Source organism: Dipteris shenzhenensis, chromosome 13, assembly GCF_047967505.1.
Source record: "Dipteris shenzhenensis isolate YYH24624 ecotype China chromosome 13, Dip_SZ_1.0, whole genome shotgun sequence".
Taxonomy (NCBI): Eukaryota; Viridiplantae; Streptophyta; class Polypodiopsida; order Gleicheniales; family Dipteridaceae; genus Dipteris; species Dipteris shenzhenensis.
This window is the reverse complement of record NC_141608.1, coordinates 14,710,645-14,737,782: the sequence shown is the minus strand read 5'-3', so window position 1 is coordinate 14,737,782 and position 27,138 is coordinate 14,710,645. Positions and strand designations below refer to the sequence as shown.

Genomic DNA, 27,138 nt, shown 5'->3' with positions numbered 1-27,138 from the left:
TGATGGTATGTGTCGCATGCGTGCACCATCCATCTATGATTTGTTGATTCTGCATCGCTTAAATGTTGAAAGATTGAATAATATTGGTGATTGATTCCAAGGTTTCTTATGCTTGAAATATTTGCATTATTGATGGATGTTGTGAATTCAGGGGAAGAGTAACTAATTGGGCAGTGGCTATTGGCAGCAAGCATGATTCGCCATATTTTTGTGCGCGTAAGGCGCAATCAGTGATGCAAGAAATAAACAAGGCTTACTCTAGAAAGCCTAGTTTTTGAAATTACAAATGCTCATGTATATATTTTAATTTTTGGAACATTAGAGGCTTAGCCTAAGCATATTAACTAAAGTGGAAAAAGCAAACTCTATTTCTAGAAAAGGCAAGCTATTTTGTTCGTGCATGAAGGAGATGTACATGAGCTTGTATGAGTTGTTGCTCAAAATTATTGAATCAATCAAATACATAGGAAGTGGAAGATGAGCACCACTCCTATGGGGGGAGATTGCACCCAGCGTGCTTGTTATCTTTTTCGTTTGTGAGTTTTGAAAGATCGTGCATATTTTTGTGTATAGTTTTCATTGTGTTTTCGATGATTTGCAGGTTTCACAAGCGATTCCCGTTGTACGTTGCCTTAGTGTAGTTGGCACCATGGCTCCCTAAACCCTTTCTAGCTTGGCAAGGGCTCAAGTGGGTGCTGCTTTGTGTGCGTCCACAAAGAGCATGCTACAGCTAGCTAGTTGGATTTTTCACAAAGTAAGCAAAAAATTAAAGAAAATAAGAGGCATAGGGTGCCAATTGCATTGCCCCTTTTTGGAGAGACTTGAAAGTTTGAAGCCTGCACATTCACACCACGACTGCTCACCAATTTGCAAAAAGCATTGAACCTGACGGGTGCTACTTCGTGTGAATCCACAGAGAGCATGTTGCAACTTGGATTTTCTCCAAAGTAAGCAAAAGAGTTAAAGAAAACAAGAGGCACAAGTTTGCAAAAAGCATTGAACGTGACGAGTCATGATAATCCAAAAGCCTTTTATACCCCTTGCTTTGCTTGCGCTCTCTCTCCCTCTTGCTTTCCTCGACTCATTTGCTGAATGATCGTTGAATGTGAGGAGGGATCACTGCAAAATCTAGTGACTTTCTATAACAAGCCCGTTTTGCACATGATGCTATAGCTTGCCCCTAGTGAGGTAGTGCTAACTAAAAACAACACACTAAGGCTAGGTGCACACCACTCGCCCGCCATCCTCCAAAAAGTTGTCCCAATTGGAACGATGGAAGCCCGAACACTGACGCAAAAGATTTGTGCCCCCGATCCATGAAGGCTGCCCACTTCATGGTGGTCAACTCCTCCAGCTGCTACATGATTAACCCATTGCATCCTCACCAACAAACGGTTGGTGACACAAATTAGCAGCCTGATGACGCGAACCATCACACTCGGCGGCAGCTGTCATCCCATTCCATTGCCACATACTCCTACTCAGGGGCCTGCTGAGTGCCTCTCCAACTCTATTTCCTCCTAGGTTAAGTTTTGAAATGAGGGGAAGGCGGGAGGTGGTTTTTGAACCCTTGTTCATCATCATCATCATCTTCTTCTTCTTCTTCTTCTTCTTCTTCTTCTCTACAGACCCTGCAAAAATCCTTTGTTGCTCGGATCTCTGTCGCTGCAATGTGCGTTCTCCAGCTTCATCACCTCCATCGCTAGGTTTTCTCTGCTTCATCTCCAGGTTCTTTGCCTCCTCTCTACAACCTTGATTTTTTTTTTTCTTCACAGTATCAGCTTGCTCTGCTCTCCCGTTCCTTGAAACTTTATTCATCATGTTGCTTCATCATTACCCCATTCTGCAGCAGCGGATTGTGGGGATTTCCTTGGTGCCACTAGCGCCGAGCATGGGAAACATTGCATGATCACGGGATCCTTTGCAGGATCGAACGTTTGGTTTTTGGAGAGCTACGGCAGTTCTCATGCTTTCACCGGAGCGGAATGCGAACGCGGAGAGTGTCTTTTCAAAAAGTTGCCAATTCAAGCGGACGATGTATGGCGGGCTTCTATCTTCGGCAACGACACCTGCTTGCAAATTCATCGAAGACTTGCTTTCTGTGAGCACCTCGCATTCTGGGAAGCAGCTGATAATGGCGCCATTATACAGCTAGCATAACTTCGAGAAATTTGAACGTCTGGCGAGGAGCGCAAGGATGAATTCTAACCCGTCAGCACCTCAATATCTTCATGCCACTAGCTGATGGAAGCTGGAGAAATAAGATATACTGCAATTTCCTTCAGAAGGTAGCGAAATGAGGAAATCGTAGTTTGCGCAAAATCATATGGCCGAAATTGCTGCTTGCACCATTGCATCCACTTTTCATGGCAGTGGCCTTTCCGCTTCAGTTGACTACGGTTCGATGTCCAAGACGGTCGGTTGCGCTGTTGCAGGGAAGCGGAAGACTCCATCCGAATTACGGGTAAACTCGTTTTCGTGTTGTGCAATGCTCTAATCTAGCATCTTGTTCGGCTTGTTGATTCTAATCGCAATGACTGCTGCAGGTGGAACAGTTAAAACGTGTGCACGCAGATTACGATGAAGCCGGACCAGCTGCCACTTCGTCCGACGGGTGGGTATTTACTTCTGTTTTCGCTTTTGCTAGTCTCTTGACCCTAGCTTGCAGGTGAACAAGCTTCGTGCTACGACGTACCGTTACAATTTGAATATCGTTCATGAATGCAGCAATCCAAAGGTCTCAAGATCCTCAGCCCCGCAAAAGGAGGCTTCAAGGCCACGCTTTGTTGACACTCGCGTCGCAGATATCTATGCTGCCACCAAGCCTGGCGACAGGGCCAAGCTATTTGCAAAAGACAAGCAGAAGGTTCTTGCATTCTTCTACAAGTCCGTTTTCACGTTGTCTATTGCGTGTTATCCACGGATTTCTATTGTCCATTAAAAGCAGGTCTGTCTGCTAAAATGAATCTCGCTCTTTTGTCAGGATGCACCGGTCTTCCCTCAAAAAAATGATGAACAAACAGCTACGGATACAGGGGTGACCTTGGTGTCTGCTCGCAGTAAATCCTTGGCCAAATTTCAATGGTCAGTCAAGCGTTCGTCTTTTTGCTCATGTTTCAGGAATGGCTCTTTGGCTCGATACAAACTGATTTCCAGTGGTGTCCCCTAGGAAGAAAGCAGAGGAGCCTATACATTTGGACACAGCAACAGGATTCGAAGCTTCCAATGTGGAATTGAAAAACACTAGAACTGATTTATTGTCTTTTAATACCTTCAAAGATGTTACCCAGATATCTTCAGGGTTGCAAGGAAGCAGTTCAGGACCAACATTGGATATGGTAGGGCTCCCTGCATTTGTGCATTGACGCAGTGAACACCTCAGTGGTGCCTGTACAACTCTAAGCTTATTGATATTAGTAAATGTCGGGGAAGCTCTTGCGTCTTTCTTGCTCCTAGAGCGGTGGATGTTGATCATTCCTTTAACATGAAGTGCTGCAGGTCAAAGCTTTCAAAGGAATGGCTGCACCAAAAGTTTCCAAGGTGGTTGGTCAAACTGTGGGAACTTCAAAGATCCCAAACTTATCACTTGCAGCAAAAAACAATATTCAAGGAGAGAAGCTCCCACTCGACTTAAGCTTGAAAACCAGCATGCGTTTCACTTCATCTGCTTCTTTTCAAAGGTGAGAGTTTGATGGGTCTTTCTTTGCTGGCAACTACAAACTACGCTTGGACTTCTTGGGTATATTATCTATTTTTCTGTTATTTTGTTCCAACTTTGGCATCGCTATGATCACCTACTATGTTTTTCATCTAGCTTTACTATCTGAAGCATAGCTTTAGAGATTATTTTAATTATGCGGTTTTGTTACCAGCCTTGTGCACTCCAAAATTTCATTTTACTTGTAGATCACTGGTCTCTTATACTTCCCCTTTTGTTTTATGGGTTTTCTTCACTCGAGTCAACGTTTTAAAGAACTCTTTCAATTTGCATTTCTCCCCCCCTCCGCCTCGCAAGGCTTCCAATTTTCGGTGTCTTGGTTCCCAGGACAAGGATTCCAAGCATTCATTGTGATGAACTTAAAAATGCCAATACGATCGTAGATTGCATTGTTATGTGTATAGGATTGCAGTTTGTGGTCACCAGCATGGTGACGTCTGAAGCTTTGTAAATAGGCCTCATCACAAGTAATATTTTTGTGGTCCAATAGGTGAGTGCCTCTAGGGAGGTTAAGGGCAATTTGCCCTTCAAAGTTCAGACCTAGGCTGCCATTGCTCACATAGTGTAGTAGCATGGCATAAATAGCATAGCTTCTTATTAACAAAAAAGTAGTACATGGGCATAGTTGCCAGCTGAAACGGAAATGGGAGAAACGGAAACTGGAAAGACCGGGGAAATGGAGTTTTTGGCTCTTGCCGAAACGAAAATGGAAGAAACGGCAATATGGTGCAATTTATATATAAAAAAAGTTTTATACATAATACAATTATCATAAACAGAAATGAAATGCGGTTTTGCATTGAGGAGGATGGCGAGGTGAGAAGGAGAATGGAGAGGAGAGAAATGATGGAGAGGTAGGAGGATAGGGAGGTGAAAGAGAATGGAGAGGTAGGAGGATGGAGAGGTAAGAGAGGATGGAGAGGTATAACTTAGAAGCAGGATGGAGAGGTAAGGATGGAGGGATGGAGAGGTGAGAGAGAATGGAGACTTGAGAGGTAGGAGGATGGAGAGGATCCGAGAGAGGTCTCTCAAGTGAGAGGGGATGGAGAGGTGAGCGTGAGGTAGGATGGATGAACAACTGCAGCACAGCAAGCAACAAGAAGCCAAGGTGTAAAAAGCGACAAACAGGTCCCATTGTGCAGAAAAAAGGTGATTTGGGGTTTTAAAAAAAAAGCAGGTATTACGAAATGGTGTTTCTACTTGAAATGCTGTTTCCGTTTTGGAGGTTCCATTTCCTGGCCCAAAATGGCCGTTTCGTGTAACTATGTACATGGGTGTTAGGATCTTGTAAGTAAGCATAATATACTATTACTTTTGATACATCCTCAAGCAAAGAGCCAGGTCTTTATGTGTGCAATTGGTATCCCACAAACCTTAGAATGCTATCTTTTGTTCTAAACACTGTACCATGTCCCTTATTCCAAACATGCTAAATCTCTATTCAATTAATGCACTCTAGAATCAATACCATGGGCATATAACCACCACTTGTCTAATTCTCACACTATACCTACGACTCCCATGATTTCTTTTTCTTCAGTTGATACTAGGGCCAAGGTCGAACTAGTTTTATTTACATACTAAGTAGCCTGTACAGAGAGCCCTGCATAGTTCTGCTCTAGTTTCCAGGCGTAAACAAGGGCCAATGAACGAATGGCAGAAGCGCATCAGTTGTGGACAACTTGATGGTGACCTCTATTATGCCAACTACCTCTAGGTTTTCAAGAAGAGGATGAGTTTGACAAATGTGATCGTTTGAGTTTGACGATCATGATCTATATGAACGTGAAGCTCTTTCTTGAGTTTGTTTGTGTCTGGCATTAGTAAGCGCAATCTTTGCACACTGTCATAGGGTCCTAAGGTGTTGGGTGTTGTCATTGTGCAAGCTGGGTCGAGAATTGGGTATTGTAATTACAGACAGTTTGCATTCTCAGCAGTATTCCTTCTTGAGGCAGTGGAGATAGTGGCTCCTGGCTGCTCTTTCATTTGCTTTATATATTCACATAGGTGGAAGATAGTGGCTTCCAGTGTGCTACTAAGGCAGAATGATAATCCATTGTATGACTGGATGTTTTGTTGAGTGACCACATCCAATTGTTTCTGGTCAAAAGTGTAGCGACCTTTGAAGCTTTGAAAGAGGCATAGGCCTTATGATGAGTTGGATTAGTGTGGTCAACTAAGTGAATGCCTCTAGGGAGGTTAAGCAAAAGGTGTTTGCCATAATTTTATAGCAAACCATTATAAATGGACCTCTATTTGGTATTGTGACACTGTTTCTATTCCTATGCCTCCCATGATGTAAATTCTTTCATCTTTTTCTTCAATATTGCTTCTTCAATGATTGGCTACATGCTTTTAAATTGCTGACCTTGTCTCGTCAATGGCCGATGAGATCTTGTGCAGATCTGCCTGCCAAAACCTGACCCCATCCCGGGCCCTTCATGTGTGCCTAATTAAGGCCACACACTGCCTGCAATTCCAGTCCCATTTGGGCTCTTGGTCAGCCCTACAAATGGCAGTCCCATGAGGGACTGTTCAGCCCTTTTTCTTGGCATCCAGTCAATCCCAAGATGATCTTCATGCACAGTCCTTTCATGGGCATGTGAATTGCTGCCCCTGGGGAAGATGGATTTGCAGTAGATTTGTTAAACATTTGCATAGGCTGCTACTGGTCTATCCTCAAGGGCTGCCAACAATAGGTGGATTGCTGCTCCACTGCCACTGAAGGTTGATGGGAGATGTTATTCCTTCTTTGTGTGCATGCATGTGTGTGTGAGTAAGTGGGTTGTGGGGAAGGGAGAGACTGATGTGTGCTCCTGCATTTGTAATCTCTCCTGCTATCCTCACCCACCATATCTCATTTTCTTTTGCTTTGTGTTTGTAATGTCTCCACCTGATTCTATTCTGTAAATTGATGGTAGAAGTAGATTGGGTAACAGAAGGTAATTGCAAATCCATTGTACGGAATGTTTTGATGGTCAAACGGTTGGATCCAATTGGTGATGTTTGCCTTAGGTGTTCCAAATTCTTGGAGAGTTAATGTCTAGGACCTTGCAGTACTTTGTACAATTGTGGTCGCATTGTTGAAGGTTCAAAGAACCCTAAAATTATCTTAATACACAATTCCTATTTTTCCATCCCTTAAAATCCGAGCGATGTATTGCTTGCCAAGTGTTAGCTCTATAATGCTTGTTAAGGTTCATGCCATTCTTTACTTCGTATGTCTTGCTATGTTTGAGCCTATTTATAGAGGGGGTTGACTTTGGATTGTGCAGGTTTCAAAAAATCAGCAATAGGAATCAATGTGTAGGATTGCAAAGCTTTCTCAGTGTTCTCGGAGGGCAAGGAAACATTGATATGAAGCTTAATACAAACATAACAGATGGTGTTATGGGACAGATTAATGTAGAAGCTTCTTTTTCAAAAGCTTTACATTCATGGGTGCATCCTCAATCTGTGCTACCATCTTCAGTTCTGTCTGCATTGGCATCAGCTGCTGCTCATGGGGGTGTCACTGGTAAAAGTTATTTTATGGATTATGTTATTTTCATTTGAGGTGAACAGGGAAGTGAAGGTGTAGGGTCCCTGTTGTTTGTCTCATTCTTTATGGATTGTTGCTTACAGAGAAGGACTTTTTGTTTAAAAGGCAGCAAATGTGGGAGGACTCTTTTCGGTCATTGTACTATATGTTCAGAAATGAACAATGTGAATTATTTTACTGTGAGAACCCGAACCTTAGAATTCTTGGTGATGTTAGTTGATTTTCTTTTTCACCCCTTCTAATTAAATACCGCTGGGATGTCGATGTTGTTGTAGTTTCCACCCAGCAGTTCCTGGTGATGTTCATAGGTGGAGACATTGGAGGAAGAGACAAGAAGGCCTGTAGTGCATATCTCACAAGGTCCACTCGTGGTCTTCGTGGTCTTCTTCAAGAGCAGGTTAGTTCTTTTGTATTTTGAGTTCTAGAAAAAAAAAGTAATCAAATGATGGCAGGTCTATATTAAGATCAGTGGTAAGTTTTGAAAATTTGAATCAAATTAAAATAGTTAAGGAATGACTTCGGTGTAGGATATTGCATTTTCTATGCCATTGTGCACGACTGAAGCAGACACGACGACCATGGAGGAGATTCAAGAGCTGACAGAGTTCGAGAAGGCTCATCCTGGCCAGGTATGATATTTTAGTATTGGGGATGCAAATCATATTGAGCAGAACTATTATTTGTGGTTGCAGCTGTAGCAGACAAATGTCCATCATAGATGATGGACATAGATTTTACCAATTATTAACCTTTGGATGCATCTCTCCTGACAAAGTGTTAGTGGACATGAGTAGGTAGGAGTACATGTAGGGAGCTCTAGCAGGGTTTCCCACGCTTGTGGATGAATAAAGTCTGAGTTCTTCTCCTTTCTTTTCTGCTGTATTTTCTAAGTGAGGTTTCAGCGTGTCTGTACACGTTATGTGAGATCAGTGGGAGTTTGAGATCGTTTCGCTGTGTAGGACTGATCAGTAGACCCTTCAAATTTAACATGTTGAATGTAGACTTGCCATACGTATTGGGGGAGGTGTATGTCTTTGGAGCATGTTCATGCTTTATTGCTATCAGTATATGACCTTGGGTTTATGGTGATCTTGTGGGTGTTTGACTGTGGATCCATCGATGTGGACCCCTCAGACAGCTTGAGAGGATGGAGATCTCGGCTTTGTGTACAATAATTGAGGTGGTACCTGATTGGTAAACGAGGCAATATGTGCCCATATATTGGGCCGTGTGAAGGGTTGGTCCATGGAAATGTGATGTCTCCATGAATGCTTGACTTGGTTTTGTCCCCTCCTTTTCTTGAGAGGGAGATAGAAATAGATCTTTATCATCGTTTGGTAACCAAAAAGATTATCTAGGGAACCGATATAAGCTTTGTGTGAAGTTATACAACTTCTTGAAAACTGTACAATTTTAAGATTGACAATGCTTTCCAACAAGCATATCCAAGGGCATATAGGACAGAGTTTCCTTAGAATGATGATTCTGAATATGGTGGAGGCCTTCTCGATCAAAGTGCCCTCCATGCATGTACACAAGTAGGATGGATGCACACAATGCATACTCACAAGGAATCGTTGCAATGGAAATGCCAAGATTGGCTAGAATGAAAGCATAAGTGAAAATGTAGCGACTCAATTGCAAATGCATACACTGAGCCCGATACATAGCAAACCCTAACTGAGGAGGTGTGAGAATGAAGCCACTTGGTGGCTTCTCACAAAAGCTAGGGCTTCAACACCCTCCTACGTGGCACATTTGACGTAGTGTGCCTAGTCAAGATACATTAAAACACAAGCATAGATGCCATACTAGAATTTGATTAGTGCCAGGTGGCACTCATCCTCTTCATTCATGATGGATGTATTTGGAGGGAACTCCACATCATGTGGCTCCTTAAAAATCTCCAACGATTGTCCATGACATAGCATCATGAGTGGCCTATCTTAGGACTTAAGGTCTAACTACCACTGAATCACTCCATGGGTGATTTAATGAACTAGATTCATAGTTCATCTCTGTAAGAAATCCTAGATTTACTATATTTAGAAATGTGCTAAGGAACAGAAAGGAGACTGAAATAGCAAAGAACAGGGAATATTTGTATTGCTTGAGTGTTTGTAGTGTCATCCATACAGTTGGGCCTCTCTTATATAGAGAGTGAAAAGTCAATGAAAAGGTGTGTACTCCAAAGTGTATGTGCATGAAGAGGTGTGTACCCCTTGTGAAGGGTGTGGCCCTTGATGAGAGGGTACATTACAAAGGTAGTGTCTCTTCAATAGAATGTGTCTCTTGTGAAGGGTTGTGCCTCATAGGAAGTGTCTTGTTGAAAGGGCGTACCCTTCCACAAATGTCCATTCATCAAACCATCCATAAGTCTAAGGTATAGAGAAAGGAATACGTCACAGATCGTGACAATCTCCAACTTCCTCAATAGTCTTTGATGAACAATAGATAGGATTTTATATCCATCAAGTTGAAAAACTTCTCTTGCTTAATCTTGGCAAGAGGTTTTGTTAGGATGATCTTTTGTTGGACAATAGATAAGCTCAATTTGATTACACATAATCTTTTCATGTATAAAGTGATGTTGCACATCAATATGCTTTGATTGAGCATGAAGAATAAGATCCTTGGTTAGTTAATAAAGCTTTGGTTATTGATATATAGGGGTAGATGCTTGGTTAGTTTAATAAAGCTTTAGTTTAATTAGAAAGCCTCACAGGTAGATGCTCTATATTAGCTTCTATGAAGGATAGCAATACTACTTTGGTTCCTATTGCTCCATAGTATCATGTAAGCTCTAATGCTAAACTTATATCCATACTTTTGTCATATGAGCACTTAATCACTACTAGTAAACCCTTGCTGAATCACTTTTGTCATTTGAGCACGTTGCTTAATTGTTATCAATAAACCTTGATAGTTTTCAATCATTGTTTCTTTTATATTATATTCCATAGGTTAGTGTTTTCTTGACGTACCTTTGAATGCTCTCAACTCCCTTCTAATGGCTCTCTTTTGTATCAGTCATGTATTTGGGATAGTGCATTGACTAGATAATCTACATCAAGTTTGGTGGTGGTAAAAAATATCAAAATATCAAGAACTAGTTGCCTATATATAGTATCATTTCTAATGCTACCTTGATCCTTGGATAACTTCTCATTTGGATTTATTGATGTATTAATCAGCTTACATGAATGGTTTATCTTGGTCTCTCAAAAGTTTAATAAGTAATGCATATAGCTGAGGTCTTTTATCTTGGCCTCTTTGGCTCATCATTCTTCATTATTATCTTATGATGACTGTCATCAACGTATAACACTATGAGAACTATGTTGTCTTTGGCATCATGCTTTGTATACAAGTGATAATTAGATAAACTTTTGTTAAATCCCTTTCATGGAAATGTTTCTCTATCTCTAAATGCCAAGCACAAGATGCTTATTTCAAACAATGCAAATCCTTTCGTAATTTGTAGATCTTTTTTTGTTTTGGATATCAAATCTACATGGCCATTGCTCATGTGCATGCGCACGAAGACACACATATGTATGCATTTATACGTTCTTATAAAAAAAATTAAAAATTAAAATAGAATAAAATTATATATATATATATATATAGAGAGAGAGAGAGAGAGAGAGAGAGAGAGAGAGAGAGTTTATTAAAGTCGGCTAAAGACCGATGGGTCTATGAGACTCAAGAAAAACTTGATACAATGAGCAAAAGGGTGGAGCTACTAAGCGAGCATCCTAACCCATGCTAGAAAATTGTGTAGACATAATCAGTGATATCATAGTACATGCCCACCAAAATCATATACAGCCATCCTAAAATCCTCCTCCTCATGTGGAGACACAGTCTAATCTAATACTATGTAATAGGCATATAGCATCAAGATACACTCAACGGCGGACTAGGTAGTGTAGGCAAGAAGCTCGTAATGGATCGCTGTTTGCTATCAAATGAGTAACTTGTCGTGCCCTCTTGGATGCTACTCAATGTTTGACGAGCGCCATTGTAACCCCGGTCGGCTGCACTCCAAGTCTGAAAATGGGGGAGATGTCAGTGAGTGTGATGTGTGTTTGTCCTCTGTCGGGTGTGTCGTGTCTCGGTCTCAGGGTCTCTCCCTCTCCTACTGACAATGGCTAGGATAGCAACTTGTTCTGCCTTGAAGAAATATGTGATTGTCCTTTGGGATGGATTGAGCATCGTCCCTTGCTCGTATCTCCTTGATTTGATGAGAGGATCTCTATGTTAGACTGCCTCGTGAATAAAAGCTGCTAGGCATCTCTGATCTAGGTGTAGAAGGAGTTTGGAGAGGCTCTCGAATCCATCTATGAAAAGGCAATGATATCGTCCATGAATCTCATAGTGCAGACTGGGCAATGGAAGAGAAAGTGCTCCTCTGACTCCACCTCATGGCGCTCACACAATGTGCAGATACGACTCTCATTGGGAATCCCCTCTGCTCGCCCGCTCTCGATACGGAGTTGATGCGATGACACACGTAACTGTCCAAGGGCAATCTTGAGTGAATGTGGTAGGTGGATGTGGGTGTACCCTGGTAGGATGATGAAACCCTTTGCTGAAATGTGCAAGCAGTGGTCCCGATAGAAATTGAGCTTCACAGGGAGCTTTGCCTGTGCTAGCTAGGCCCTAAATGTGTGTAGCTGTACAAGATCCTCTCGGATGATTGGGTTGAATTCGTTGCCTCGAAACGGGACAAATGGAGCGTCAATGTTGTATAGGAAGGGTGGCAATTTGTCTATATGAAAACCCAATCTCTCAAACCACCCGCATTTGCATGCGTACCAACATCTCTGATCACCCTGAGCTGCTAATGCCATAGAAGATGCTAGTGCCGACCAAGGTAGCTTGCGTCGCTTTGTGGTACATGAGCCATACGCATGCACGTGGTAGAGGTAAGTGATAGTTTGGTAAGTGTGTGTGTGTGTGAGAGAGAGAGAGAGAGAGAGAGAGAGAGAGAGAGAGAGAGAGAGAGAGAGAGAGAGAGAGAGAGAGAGAGAGGTTTCCTCATTGGAGGAATGCGATCCAAGGAGAGAATGATCTTGAACCGTCCGATGGAGGGCGAATTTGAATTGAGACCATCAGATGGTTGGCGCCAAAGGAGCGTTCAAATTTTGAAAATGTATAAAGAAAGAAAGATATATTAACGTCCGCGGGAGGCCTCACAGGCCTATGGGACAAAAGTGTGGAAACAATGTAAACTCATACAAGCCACTGTGGGCTGGAGCGAAGGGCTCGCTAAGGCCCTATTGAGTACTAGAAAACACATAAACTGAAATACTAATGTAGTACATCATATCAAGTTAGGCCAAAAAAGCCAAATAGTGTGTAACATGAGTGAGGCATATCAGGTGCTCAGGGCTAATGCTCCAAGAACATGATCTTGCTCCATGTATCCAGGCTCTGTGATAGCTCTCTGGTGTGATGCAAAGAGCTTATGTATCTGCATTTGTCGAGCTGTCTGGCGTTGTGGTGGGGGGTGTGGTCTCCTCGATCTCTGGATCCGATGGGCTATGTCAAGTGTAATGTCACGTCTCTGTCGGTCGCCTCTGAGGAGAGTTGAGATAGGTCGAACCTCAATCGTGTGTGCTTTGGTCTCTTGTCGCATGTGAGATCCCCGTGTCCCTCGTCCAATAGTGGTGTCGTGTCGACTCACTCTACTGACCCATCTATCTCTCATGTCAGCTAGCTCCTCCTCCTCTACTCCCGAGTGCCCTGGAGCTAACTCAAATGCATAGAAGTCGGTGACCTAGTATCCTGTGACGTGGTGGTTGCATCTTGCTACTCTTTGATCTGTCGCAGTAGTGTCTCTCTGTGTCTCCGCATCTCCATTAGGTAGAGTCCAATACAAACCTGATCTTGGAAGTGGATCAGTCGTGAGAGTGGGCCAAACTTGTGTCCCTCCTAAAAAAAGGCAATGGTAGCGTCCTCAGATCTCATAGTAGGCGGGACACATACAAAGAAAGTGCTCCTCGTTGACCCATTGTGCATAGCATACAATTCCGTTGCTCTTTGGGTTTGCTTGCAGCTCTCCCTGCCTCAATCCTCAGCTGATGGGAGGAGACTCGCATCTGTCCAATGGCAATCCTCAGTGCATGTGAGACTCCTCTGTCCTCAAGATACTGGGGTTTGATGATGAGGCCATCCTCCGATACTCTCAAGAAATGGCCATAGTAGAGCTGGGTCTTGGTGGGGAACTCTTGGCCCCCCCCCAAGTGCGAAGTGTGTGAAGCTGGAGGAGGTCTAATTGTGTGATGCGGTTAATCTCATCTCGTGGAATCAGCTCGGGGGGCATCCATGTTGTACTGAAAAGGGGGGAGCTTGTTCATCTGAATGCCATGACTGGCGAATCAAGCAAAGATGCGTGCATACCATGCTGTATCAAACCCACTCTCTGCTAGTCGGATAGAGGATTCCAATGCCAGTCTCGATAGCCTCTCACGAGGAAGGCCCTAGACTCTATGGAGCAAGGTCATTGTCTGAAAGGTGGCATCGATCTGAAGAGAGGTCATAGCAAACTCTGCCTGTACTATCTGGTGGGGGATTGAGGGCTTACTACGAATCATCTTGGATCCCCTGATTATCTGTAGCCGCTCAAATCTCTTCCACTATGTTGCTGAAATATCACACTCGTAGAACAGTGCTGCATACATGGCAGTTGGTCTCACTAGGGTGTCGAAAAGCCAGCTTCGTGGGTGGGTCTTGTAAGTGCGCTTGGAAACATTGTCGCTCGAGCTGGGCCAAAGCACCATATTCTCATGTGAGGCATGCTCGAGTTGCATGGATCATTGTGAAAACTGGGCCAGTGAAAACTGCACCCAAGTATGTGTAGGACTGCACAATCTCTAGTGGCTGACCTCGGTAAGTGAAGCTATGTCGATGGAGCACTAGGTGGTGTTGAAGATCATAACCTTGGTCTTCCCAAGGCCTTTGTAATCCCTCTGTTGAAGACGATAGGAGGACTGTCATCCGCATATAGTAGTATCAGTACCAACAAATCAGCCAGCGGTGATCCCTCAGCTCCCAGGCGGTCTATGAAGGATGTGATCTCATCAATGTAGAGGTCGAAGAGAGTTGGTGAGAGGGGGCACCCCTGCTTCATCCCAATCGTGCTCTCCACCCAGCCTGATAGGCCTCCTGGGGCACAAACTCGTCCTTAGACGGACTCATATAGGCTCATCACCCCTCAAATGAGAACCTCTGGGATCTGCATCTCCTGGAGTCTTTTGGTCATGCGGGATTGTGGGATAAAATCGAAAGCCTTCCGACAGTCTACAAAGCAGGCATAGACTTTCTGACGCCTCGACCTCGCCTCCTCAATGATAGCCCTCAGTGTGAAGATGTGGTCTAGGGTGGAATGCTGTCTTCGAAATCCTACCTGCCCTAGAGCACGTTGCCCATGTGCCTCTGTATGATTGCTGATCTCTCTCTAGAGTATAGATCCATAGATCGTGGCTAGAGTGTGGCCAATCATGAGAGTGCGGTAGTTCCCAGTGTCCATGGGGTCACCTGCCTTGTGTATTGGGACGATGGTGGTAGTGCTCCAAGAGGGTGGAAAGCCATGCCATATGACGTGATTGAACATTTGTGCTAGGATCGGGGCCAAAACCTTGTGCTCGTGTGCGAAATGCTTCGTCCGTAGCCCCTCATGATCCTGTGCTCTCCGGTTATGTAATCGACGGAGTGTCGCTTGCACATTCTGTGCAGTGAACAAGTGACAAGTGGCGGGTTTGGGCATAGCGGACGTATCAGGTGGTGCTTGCATCGGAACATCAGAAAGAAAGAAAGTTTATTAAAGTCTTCGGAAGACCGATGGGTCTATGAGATTGAAAATCTTGATACAACGAGCTGTAGTGGAGCTACTAAACGAGCATCCATACCAATGCAAAATGCAAAATGCAAAAATGCAGAATGGCAGTACTAAGTCCTAAGTACAACATAGTCATGTCGATGGTCGACTATATATCAATCTCAGCATCATCATCAATATCATCATCATCCCCAGCAACAGCAAGATATCCGGATGGATGAGGCAGTGGAGGCATGAAGTCGGCAATAGAGTGCTGTCGGCCACTCAGAGGTGCGGTCTTGGCATGTCTCTTGGTCGTAGCTTTGCGTCTAACCAACTTGGACCCCCGTCGGTCGAGATCCGACTCTAAACAAGGAGGGGATGTCTCCAAGTGTGATCTGTGTGTCGACCCTCTATTTGAGGTGTCGGGTCACGGGCTCTGGGTCACGGTCATGTCGAGGCCTCGTCTCGTTGGGATCCATGTGATCTAGTTGAAAGAACTTTGTGATAGAGCTCTGAGAGGGATCAACAGAGGAAGAAGTCTGCTCCTGTCTCCGTGCTCGGAGTATCCTCTCGCGGAAGTGCCTCGTGAATGAAACCTGCCAAACACCGCTGGTCTGGGTAGGAGAGGAAACGGGCTAAAATCCCATAACTATCCCTGAAGAGGCAGTGGAAACGTCCTCGAATCTCATAGTTGTCTCAACCTCTTGTATGTCATACAGTGTGCATATGCGCCGCTCCCTGGGTAGTCGCTCTGCTCTGCCGCTCTTGATGCGAAGTCTGTGTGAAGAGACCCGCCCAAGAGAGATCCTCAGCGAGTGGGGTACACACACACACACACACACACACACACATAGATAGATAGAGAGAGAGAGAGAGAGAGAGAGAGAGAGAGAGAGAGAGAGAGAGAGAGAGAGAGAGAGATTAATGTTCGCGGAAGGCCTCGTGGGTCTATGGAACAAAGTGAAGAAAACACCAAAAGGGGAAAAAAACTTAGCAAAGGGTGTAGTAAGGCCCTTGTTGAGTACTATGCTGAAATAAAGAGTTCAATAGCTCAAGCAAAATCAAATACAAAACATGTTGTATCATATCATATCATATCATGTCTCGTCGTATGATGTGCTATCTGAAGTAGGAAGAGAGTTGGAATTGGGATAGGATCTCAGAATCCGAAGCTTGGCATTGCGGTAGCTCGTCTATGATCGGCAAAGATGTTTGTCTGGCCATCTCACGTTGCAGTGGCAGAAGAGGATGTGGTCTCCTCGATCTCTGAACCCGTTGAGCCATGTTTAGAGCGACCCCTCGTCTCGAGCAGTCTCCTTTGAGGAAAGCTGTGATAGGTAGTACTTGCGATCAATGAAAGGGGTTTAATATTTTTGTGGAATTATATAAAATATACATACATAAGGGATTCTTTTAATTCAAAAAGTGATTTTGTTTTCATACATAAGGGATACTGTGATCATCTCAAAATGTATCGAATGGATGCATATAGATCAAAGAAATCCGTAGGTAGGGGGTTTTTTTAATACCCCTTGATCACACGTGCTATATGGGGTTTTTACATAGTGGCCTCCCTAGGGAGAGAAGGGGGAGCGGGAAGTTTGAATTCTAGGGTTTGAATTCCTTTAGGGCTATATATTGACTCGCACTTCTCCCATAACTCATTTTCAATCACGCCCTCTCTTCTACTCCTGCTCCTGTCGTATTCCCCTCCCTTCCTCTCTCCCTCTCCCTCTCCCTCTCCCTCTCCCTTGTTGCGCTCCCTTCCTCTCTTCCTCTCCCTCTCCTTTCTCCTCCCTCTCCCTTCCATTCTCCTCCCTTCTCTCTCTCCGTTTCCCTTCTCCACCCTCTCTCTCTCCCCTCCCCCTTCTCTCTCTCTCTCTCTTCCCCTTCTCCTCTTTTCTCTCCCTTCCTTCCTTCCCCACCCTTTCCCACTCCTCTCCCATGTCTCTCCATCCTCATTGCGTTACCACGAAATAAAGTGTGCTCTAGTCACTCTCCGTGTCACGGGTAGCGTCTACAATCCTCTTTCAGCAATCCATACTGCCCGCTTGTCAACTAGCTCCTCCTCCTCCACCCCATTGTGTCCTGACTCTTGGAGCTGACTCAAATGCATAGAAATCTGGGACATGCTGTTGTGTCTGATCAGCCTTTGTATCCTGTGGTCTAGTCCTCTCCTGCTGCTCCTCGATCTGTCATAGCAAGGTCTCCCTATGGCGGTCGGCGCATCTCAAGTAGATAGAGCCCAATGCAAACTTGGTCATGGAAGTGGATCAGTCGCGATCGTGGGCCGAACCCACTCCCATTCTGATAAAGATAGTGGTATCGCCCCCGGATCTCGTAGTAGGTTGGGCAGTTGTAGAGAAAGTGCTCCTATGTCTCAGTCTCTCCTAGTGTGCATAACATCTGTTGCTCTTTGGGTATACGTGCTGCTCTCCTTGTCTCAATCCTCAGTTGATGGAACGAAACCCCCATTTGCCCAATGGCGATTCTCAGTGCGCATGTGAGAGAGAGAGAGAGAGAGAGAGAGAGAGAGAGAGAGAGAGAGAGAGAGAGAGAGAGAGAGAGAGAGTCTATTGTCATAACGAGGGGGTGTTGGAATTTTGCAATTGGTTGGTTTGTAGTGGCCGGTAGGCAAAATTATTTCTAATTTTTCTTCTACTTTTCTTCTTTGTTTCTTCCTTTTCGCTATCAAAGTTTTTGTTGTTTGTTTGCAATTTCAAAGCTTAGTAAGCAGTAGGTTTACCCAACAGATTTTGGAATCTTTCGAAACCTAGATGGCAGCTTATGCTTGGGTATTGATGAGAACATGAACGGAGCTTTGCTTGCTAAGCTCTTTTCCTTCTATTCTATTTTTTCTCATTTACTCATAATATACTCTAGTGTCGCTTACAAGCTTCCTTATTTCCTTTGTTTTGTGAGATTATGAAGGGGTGTGTGTGTGTGTAGATATATATATATATATATATATATATATATATATATATATATATATATATATATATATATATATATATATATATAGGTTGCTTCCATGATTGTTTTGGAATAACTGAATCTCCTTTTTGTATCTCACAGTCCACTTCTCTTTGTGAAGGCGAGATTGGTTGATTTCATGTTTGCTTTGGAATTAACAAATTTGTTTCTTATACATCACAATGTGTTTTGCTTATTGTGGCAGACAAGATTGGTTGATGCCATGATTGCTTTGGATAATAGCCCCCAATCGGTTCTAGCATTCAACGGGCACAGGAGTGTGCATGGGCTGTATGATTTTCTCTTAAATCACAGGTCTCATGGCTGGTGCTAACCTTCACCTTGCATTATGTACCCTGTTTATATTTTTCAGTCTGCTCATAGTGTATGTTCTTAAAGAGATTGAACTTTGGTTCTTCTTCCAGATGCTTGCTCGCCTCCACAACTGGGGCAGATGTTCCAGTCCTTTATTCACCTGTCTCATTTGAAAATGCAGCTCTTGTTATCCCAGAGGTGATTCACTTTGTATAATTGTTATTGGGTAATCGTTCAATTTTGCACAACAAGAATCTCTTACCCATTCTATCTAAATGGTGTGTGGCTTGTCATACAGGTGATCTGTAAGCAATTGCAGCGAGCAAGTGAGGCAATTCAGAATCAAGAGCAGAGTGAAGACACTGATAGGCAAGCAAGTAGTGGTTCTTTAAATCTGAGTTTTTGTCTTGATCTCAAGGGGACGATTCTGCCTCCATGGGTTGTTTGGAGAGTTTGTGGAGCAGTTCAACAACTCCAATCTGGAAGTTTTGAAGCAAGGTACATTACAAATGAACGAGATTCTAAGGCCAAACATTAGAACTGTACTTTTGAAAATGGCTAGAACTTTAATGTATCTTGGTTTCTTTAGAGTTTGATCATGGATAAACATCCAACCCTCTACGTCGTCAAGTCGCTGTTTTATGGTGTTTTTAAGTCGTCTCTTTTCACATTCGTGTGGATGCCATATGGATCTTTGTTTTAGCCAGAGTATTCGGAATAACAATACATGTTGCCTACAGTTTTTAAAAGAGAGGCATTAATACGAATCAGGTTGGAGTCCTCCTGGTAGGTTGGTAGTTGGTTGTTAGAAGTCCTCTAATGTGATCTGGGTGTTCCTATCTGAGTGGTGTATCTATTTAGACATCAACTATTTGTTGATATTAAAACCCATGGTGTTGTTGAGAGGGAGGCGTAGTGAAACTCACTCATAAATTTCCTTGCTTGCTCTTCTTTATCTTAGTGTGTGAAAGTGTCAACCTTGAGTATTGTTGGTAGTTGCTTAAAAGTGGTCAAGATATTTTGCAACCATCTCTCTTTGCCTTTGTCTGAATGTGTCTTAATCGTGCAACATATCCCTCTTGAAATCCGATGTTAGGAATTGTTCCTTAATATTACCTCGATTTAGCGCAAGATTAAGGAGCAATACGTTGCGCTTCCATAGCTTGATGCCGTAGAGCACCTGAACCATCAAGGAACACAGTGGCAAAGGTGATATTTGCTCTCATCAAGTTCTCTTACATGCAGGATAGCAACACTTGTGATTTGTGATCACTTGAGTATTTGGGATTTGTACGTGCTTTCCTTCCAACTTTGAATGGTAGGGATGGCTTGAACCATCATCTGAAGAAGTTGAAGTATAAGGAGGAGACCTATGATCATGCTTTATTTTTTTTCAAAGAAAGGAACCTTCTATTAATGCTTAGAAGATTTCATACAAGACAACAGCCCTGAAGGTGCTGAGTATGAAAAACCAAAAAAGGTTGAAAGAAAGAAAACCGGCCTGTTCCAGAGAAGCCTAGCTCACTCACTGCCTAGGGGATCTTTGGAATTGGGGCTAACAGCCAAGTGGGGGGACTATATAGCCAGCGAATCCCTCGCGGAGTGAAGATGTAGAAAACACTTCAGGCCAAGCCTTGCAGAAACGAGCATGCCTCTCGATAGTCGCCCTGGAGCCGGAGTCCCATGCTCCCAGGTGGACTGTAGAATGTAAATGATATCTTGCCAGATGGCAACCAAGGTAGCCGAGGGTGGAATTGGGTGCTCTCCCATCACAAGATTGCAGCGAGTCACCCAAATGTTCCAAGCCGTGATGCTGGCTACCACGTCCCAAACACTGTCCTCCCTAGGAGGAGGAGCTAGGGTGTCGGGGGATTGCCTCGTGGAGTGCAATCCTTAGAATGCTTTGACCCTGTATCCGGTAAGCCAGGGAGATCTCATCAATATGAAACGCGTGTCCTCCCTCTGTCAACCAAGCCACCATTCCCCAGGTGTAGTCTCTGTGGAGACTCTGCATACGTGTCATGAGCTTGAGGGCACTCATCTAGATTCTCGCTGCGCTACGACAACTCCATAGGCAGTGTGGGATAGTCTCCAGGACGCCATGTGAGCAGCAATGGCACTGTCCCTCCACTCGCATCTGCTCCAACCATGGGTCGATGGGCAAGCCTCCGTGGGCTGCTAGCCAGAAGAAGTATGAAATCTTCCTTGGCTGCAAGCCAGACCATAACCGCGTCCAAAACCTAGAGCGAAACTCCTCGGGCACTTTCTCGGTCACCCAGTGTCTCTCCCTTGAGGGAGTTCACCTTGACGAGTCCACCTGAAGTCTCTTGCCAATCCGTGTGGTGTAGGAAAAGAAAGGCACCTCATCTATCGTCTCAACTAGGCTGCCCCTAGAGGGCCATAACCACGCCCTTGGGTCCCATTGGACCTTCCTCAGGGGTCTACCCTCCCATAGCCAAAGGCGCCATCTAGAGGCGTCCTGTCTGAGAATTGGGAGGATCAATGTGCCACTCCTTTCCCAAGTGTTCTACCACTCTGATCATCTGCCAGTGTATCCCATTAAGACTCCCATCCATCTCAGGGTCACTCCCAGTGAGGGGCTGAAGTAGGCCTCCAGGTCCTACACGGAAGAAGCCGTGCCGCGTTGCATCAAAATCCTAAAGGGAACACCAATACGGGAAAACACCCCCAACCATCTGTTGTCTCTCCAAATGTGAAGTCCTTCCTACCAGGACTCAGGAATGGCAAAGTCAATCTCGCCCATCCGCTGCCCTGCCTCTCTCAGATGCGCTAGGGCGTCAAGCCTCTGCCTCTGCCTCCATAGGTAGTTTGCTCCAGCGACCAAAAGACCCTATTGGACCACTGTCCCACTGTGCCTAGCCAATGTGAGTCCGCTGCCCAAGCATATGTCTCTCCTAATCTCTAACCTCTAGGTGCCACATAAGGGGTTGGCGCTCAAACTCCTCTTTGTATCTGGGCCGAGCATGGATGAGACCCTGTGCTAGCCTCTGCCAAATCCTGTGAAGACTCCTCATCAGGGGGGAGCCCTTCCTTGTAAGGGGGGCCTCTGAGAAGATCCATCTATGTGAAGGCTGCCATTGTCCCCAGTGTGTGGGGTGTTCCTTAGAAGCCCTCTCTGTAAGAGGAGCTTCCAAGGCTCGGCACTTGGGGTGAGGCCACGAACCACCAACTTGCCCAGAAGGGCCCTGCTCCACATCTCCGGATCAATGATACCCAAGCCTCCCAGTACTTGCGGCATGATCATCGTCTGCCAAGCTACTTGGGCCCTAGTGTTCCTCGTGTCGTCTGAACTTGCCTAGAGGAAGTTTCGTACCAACTGTCAGAGCTGCCCAATGCATCCCCTGTAAAGCACCAGCATGAATGATGAGGCAATATACCAGGCAGTGGCAAGAAGGACCTGGTTTGCCACTAAGGCGCGACTTGCGAGGGAGAGTTTGGCCGAGCTCCAATAGAGAAGCTTGCGCCGAACACTCAAGGACTAGGGCTATTCGTTGCTCTACTGTGATGTCAATACCCACTTGGCATCCGAGGTATCTTGCTGTTTGGCCTCGCGGTATCCATCTGAAACCAAAGTCACTCACCCACTCATGGATCTCCTATGTCTCCTCAAAGCCCGTGAAGAAGCCTCTGGATTTTGTCCAGTTGATCCGTGCCTCCGAGGCCTTACAATAGATAGCTAAGGCGCCTTTGACTCTCTCTAGACTCGCTGTGGTGCCCTCAACATACAAGGCCATGTCATCTGCAAACCTAGAGTCAAGGAGCTCCTCCTCCTGCTTGATTGGGAGCCTCAACCTTGTGAGACCCGCCACTTGTGATCTCAAATAGTAGCCCAGAGCCTCCGCTACAAACAAGAACAGGAAGGGAGCTAGTGGGCAGCCTTGGCGGACCGAGCGAGAGAGAGGAAAGGCCTCGCATGTGTGTCCTCCAGTAATCATCTGACTAGAGCTCCTTGCATATAGCGCTGAAACTTCTCTGACCCATCTGTTTGTGAAATCCAATCTCCTCATAGTGCCCTCCAAGAAAGACCACTCCACCCTGTCGCAGGCCTTCTTAAAGTCCAAGAGAAGGATGGCCAGTGGCTGTGACTCCTCCTTGGACCAATCCATTGCCTCCTAGAACGTGAAGATGTTGTCCAGGATGCTGCGCTCCTGGATAAACCTAGTTTGTGTGTCATGGATGATGTCGGTAAGATGAGGCCGTAACCATAAACTCAAGACCTTGGCGAGGATCTTGTATGCAGTGTCAAGCAGAGTGATTGGCCTGCACTGTTGGATATTTGACCTATCTCCCCCTTTCGGGATCAAATAGATCCATCCTCTGCACAAGGACTGAGGGAGAAGGCCTGTGTGGAAAATCTCTTGGCAAGCTAAACGGAAAGGGGTGGAGATAATCTCCCAGAAGTTCCGGAAGAAGGCCGGAGTCAAGCCATCCTTCCCCGGGCACTTCTAGGTCGGGAGAGCCTTGAGAGCTTCCCAGAGCTCCTCATCTGTGAAAGGCTCCTCAAGTCTGTTGCATAAGTCCCGCGAGACTACTGTCGGAACGTGATCCCAAACTAGCTCTTGGGCCACAAGACCAGCTGGGGTCATCCTCTCTGTCTGAAAGAGCTGGCTATAAAATCCGGTGGTCATGCCAAGAATCTCTTGCAGGTCAGTGTGCATGATGCCTTGCGAGTCCCAAAGACGTTGTAGTTGTGTGTCGGTCGATCGGGGCCCAGTGGTTTGAAAGAATTGGTTCGTCATCTTGTCCCCTTGCTATATCCATCAGGCTCGGGAGGAATGGTAGGAGAACTCAGCCCGTCGCAGCTCCGTGTCCTGAAGCTCGAGACGAGCGCTCTCCAATCTATCACTAAGCCACTGAGACATTGGGTCCTGCTCCCTGAGCCTCTTGATGGAGGCGAGGTCTCTCCTCAAAGCTTGCTCGTGCTCCTGAAGGGTCCTCCTCCGCCTAAGGGTGTGAGCTTGCAGCTCCACACTGCTCCTCTGAATCGCATCAGCAACCCATGCAGCCCAGCCCTCACTCGGTGCCATCTCTGAGTGCTCCTAGATCTATGCCATAACTTGTTGAAGGTGTGAAGGTACATTGGGCTGTCAGCCCCTTCATCCTCTTCTTCAGCCTTCTCCTTTCTTTAACACTCACTTCCCTCTATCCCATCCACCTTCTCTTTCAGTTCATCGTCCTCAACTATAATACTGTGTGACCATGGTATAAGGCGGGAAGCCAGAGGGCTTGACAGCACTTGCATTAATAGGGCCTAAAGAGCTTAGATCTAGGGTCATGCCTAGGTCTAGGCATTTATGAGGTGGTGCATAAGGAGTCCTAGAGAGGGCTATAAAGAGAGGAGTCCCTTGTGGGACATGTGGCACCAAAGGTGGAGGCCAAGTGGCAAGTGCTGGGCTAGGAGGGGGGATTCTAGAGGGAGCCAAAAAAAGAAAGAAGGTTGAGGGGGCTCCAAGAGAAAGGAATCCGTGGTCGGGTGGAAGATTATGAGCACAAGCCCTCGAGGTTTGAGGAGACTCAACAATTGAAAAACATTTGACCCATCAAATATTAAATCGCATGGCGTTGTGTACATCTCTCTATCCCGAGTTTGTGGCCCATTCCAACATGGCGACTTTGTTCGAGATGGCGGAGAACAAGACTAGAATTCCAATGTTGCCCACGTTCCCGGTTGACCGGCAGTTGGATAGGCTTAATTACAGCGTCTGGTGGGTGATGATGGAGTCTGTGTTATAGTCATATGACCTTGCAAATTTCATCTTTATAGGTGTTGCCCAACTAGATCCCCTGGCGAAGGACCTTGGCATCTTGGAGTAGGAGGAGGCTGAGACCTTGTCTTAGCTCTAGGACCGTGTGAATGCTAGGGTAAGATCATTTGGGTTATGTCCAGGAGATCATTTGAGTTGTCATGGCACTTTACGAGAGAGTCTCAGGCAGAGTCTAGACAGGGACTGGATGGATAGAGGAGATCATGAGCACTATTGGGGTCAAACAAGGGTGTTTTTTTTTGGCACCCTGTTTGGCCTCTACATAGATGAGCTTGAGACCTTTATGCAAGCTTTGGGAGGCGCTAGATGCTCTCTTGCTGGTACTCTGATTCAGATCTTATCATATGCAGATGATGTAGTGCTTTATCTTCCTTTGTAGAGGGGCTTCAGAGACATTTAGATGCACTACAGTCCTTTTGTGAGTCACATGATTTGAAGGTCAATCTTGGCAAAACCAACGTTATGATCTTTGTGAGCATGCTGCCTACATGGCAGCCAAGGTGCTGCCCACGTGGTAGCCACATCACCTCGTGGTTCACCCCCCATGCTGTCCTCATATATGGGCTTATAGTTGGGGAGGTGACCAGATCATTATACCTATGATGTTGATTCTTGGCATGGACTTGTTGTATTTGAGGCTAGCTGGGAATCTGTTTACTGGATACGGAGAGTTTTCCTAGACTTTATCATCGAGGATGCTGATTCTTGAAGAGGGAAGGGATGTTACTTTCCTGTTAAATGCGACATGGCCTCGGATGGGTCGGTTGATAGAAGCCTTGAGAGAGATTTGATATAACCGAATGTGTATGGGGTTCTACATAGTGGTTTGTTTGTAGTTAACTTATTGTGGTGCGATTTGCGGTTGTTCACAGATTACAAGATCAAGCTAAATGTTCAAATACTTAGTTTGTCAAGGTCTTGGAGACTAGAGTCTGTTGAGTGGTGTCAAGGAGACTAGAGACTCTTGTGCTTTCTTCATGCTTGGATAGTAATTGGCTATAGGGTGTGGAATTAGTTAGGGATGATCCACATACATGGTGATTAATGTAAGTTTTAGAGAGGAGCATTAGAGTACCCAAACTGGGGAAACCGATGACGTAGATACATGGCATAATGCTAATTATGTGAAGGATCTCTAGGGTTAAGGGGCTCACGATACGAACTATGAAAAAAAATTGAGATTTTGTACGCAAGTTCTGTATGCTGTTTGTATGGTGAGGCTGGCTAGGAGGTAAACGATCCTTACATACTTGAGTCTCTAAATGGGAAGTGCAGCCAGCAGGTCTGGTTGAAGAATTCAGGTTTGAATGTAATAAGTGGCAGAGTTACTTTCCCAAGTAGCCCATCTGTAGTCAGGTCTTGAGGTCAATTAGGTTGATTTGACTTGCATAAGGTGCTTTGATAATCTCGATGCAGATTTGTGTTGGTCCAATCTGATAGTTATCTAAATGTATTTGCTATGTATTCTGAGGATTCGTTTTCCCTCCTGGAATCCTTCTCAAAACTACTCTTCTTCAACTCCAGTCCATACACACAGACGAAACCTCATTTTTCTTCCCAATACTATCTGTGTGCCTCTCTCAAAAAGCTTCCAATTTGTATTCCCATTCACATGAATTCTTGTGGGTTGCAGATCTATTTTAATGTTTTGGTTCTGACTCTGTCCTTGGATATCAATGCCATGACACTGCTTTTCTTTCTTGCTGTTGGGCAGCTTTGCAACAGAACCTCTCTCAGGGTGCCTGAATATTGCTCAGAAAGTTGAACATAGAGCATATTCACAGCTGATGGAGGTGTCAGATGACACAGTGCTCAAGAACGAACTGAAGAATATGGAACACTCTCCTGGCATCTGTTCGGGCTTTATTAAGCATCTTAAGTTCAGGGAAGGGTCTTACACAGCAACTGTGGCAAGCGTTTGAACCTTTTTCCAAACAAAGTGAAGCTATCCTCCAATCAAACATGAAGCTCTTCTCCAATGTAGATTGTGGCATCTACTCGCTCAAGAACTTGATAAAGTATTGGTTCAGTATTTGTTCTCTTATCTTTCTTCTTCACCTATTGTGCAAATAATGAAGTCTCACAATTATTTGGGGGAAGAAAGTTGAAGTGAAGGCAGATCTAGCCTGATTTCTTACAGCTGTGCCCTTAATGAGTTCACCTCAACAGATGCTGGCATTTTAGGAGAGCTCTATAGCTGATTAGTTCAGCTGTTGTAATGCTGATCCTTATGTTGCTCCAGTTCATAGCACATGGTTCACTATCTCGTTAGCTCAAAGCTCTCTCTCTCTCTCTCTCTCTCTCTCTCTAATTTAACTGAGTGCATGGATCAAGTTCTGTTTATCAAATGTTGGAAAGTGTTGTGTTAATCCTGTGTAAGGCTTATCTTATGAAGGATGCTAGTGAATTAAGTTGCCAAGTTGTATTTCCGTTTCCTTGAGAGGAAATTTAGTCAATTGAAAGAGCAAAACAAAAAAAGCACAGATGGATGGGTGTGTGTCTAAAAAAGAGGTAAAGGGAAAAGGCCAAGGAGTGCTCACATCATGTTGGAAAAAGTCTCAATTCCCCAAGGTATGCTGGAGGAAGAATCGACAATAGTGCATTTTACCACTTGTTTGTCAAGAACAAGTAATGTGGACCTTTGTTGGTATGTGAGAGGAAGAGTATAATTAGAAGAGGGTAAAAAATCAAATACTTGTTTACTTCCCTCTTGAAGGATAGGTGATGGAATGGTGTGTAGCGTATCTCGTTAGCTCAAAGCTCTCTCTCTCTCTCTCTCTCTCTCTCTCTCTCTCTCTCTCATTTAACTGAGTGCATGGATCAAGTTCTGTTTATCAAATGTTGGAAAGTGTTGTGTTAATCCTGTGTAAGGCTTATCTTCCTTATGAAGGATGCTAGTGAATTAAGTTGCCAAGTTGTATTTCCGTTTCCTTGAGAGGAAATTTAGTCAATTGAAAGAGCCAAACAAAAAAAG

At 44.8% G+C, this 27,138-nt stretch overlaps 1 protein-coding gene across 4 annotated transcripts; it reads left to right on the top strand.

Annotated features, from left to right (window-relative positions):
* The first annotated feature begins 1,588 nt into the window (after positions 1–1,588).
* Positions 1,589–26,455, top strand: LOC147895070 (downstream neighbor of Son). 4 transcript variants are annotated; one of them, XM_087383804.1, is made up of 15 exons: positions 1,589–1,728; positions 1,850–2,464; positions 2,547–2,614; positions 2,728–2,866; positions 2,984–3,084; positions 3,170–3,338; positions 3,499–3,680; positions 6,994–7,235; positions 7,343–7,438; positions 7,535–7,656; positions 7,787–7,888; positions 18,269–18,378; positions 18,489–18,576; positions 18,677–18,876; positions 25,879–26,455. In XM_087383804.1, exons 2-15 carry the CDS (start codon positions 2,327–2,329, stop codon positions 26,084–26,086), a joined length of 1,965 nt encoding a protein of 654 aa, XP_087239930.1. In that variant the 5' UTR covers positions 1,589–1,728; positions 1,850–2,326; the 3' UTR covers positions 26,087–26,455. The 4 variants fall into 4 exon arrangements, with proteins under 4 accessions (XP_087239930.1, XP_087239932.1, XP_087239931.1 ...); XM_087383806.1 differs by having other exon boundaries at positions 1,592–1,672; positions 1,853–2,464; XM_087383805.1 differs by having other exon boundaries at positions 1,595–1,728; positions 1,853–2,464.
* Positions 26,456–27,138: the final 683 nt, after the last annotated feature.

Excerpts from the sequence above, each read along its gene's own strand:
- LOC147895070 (XM_087383804.1), top strand. The coding sequence starts at position 2,327 with ATGGCCGAAATTGCTGCTTGCACCATTGCATCCACTTTTCATGGCAGT. Across the intron at positions 7,657-7,786 it reads GTGGTCTTCTTCAAGAGCAG|GATATTGCATTTTCTATGCC; the intron begins GTTAGTTCTTTT and ends ACTTCGGTGTAG. Across the intron at positions 18,877-25,878 it reads TCTGGAAGTTTTGAAGCAAG|CTTTGCAACAGAACCTCTCT; the intron begins GTACATTACAAA and ends GCTGTTGGGCAG.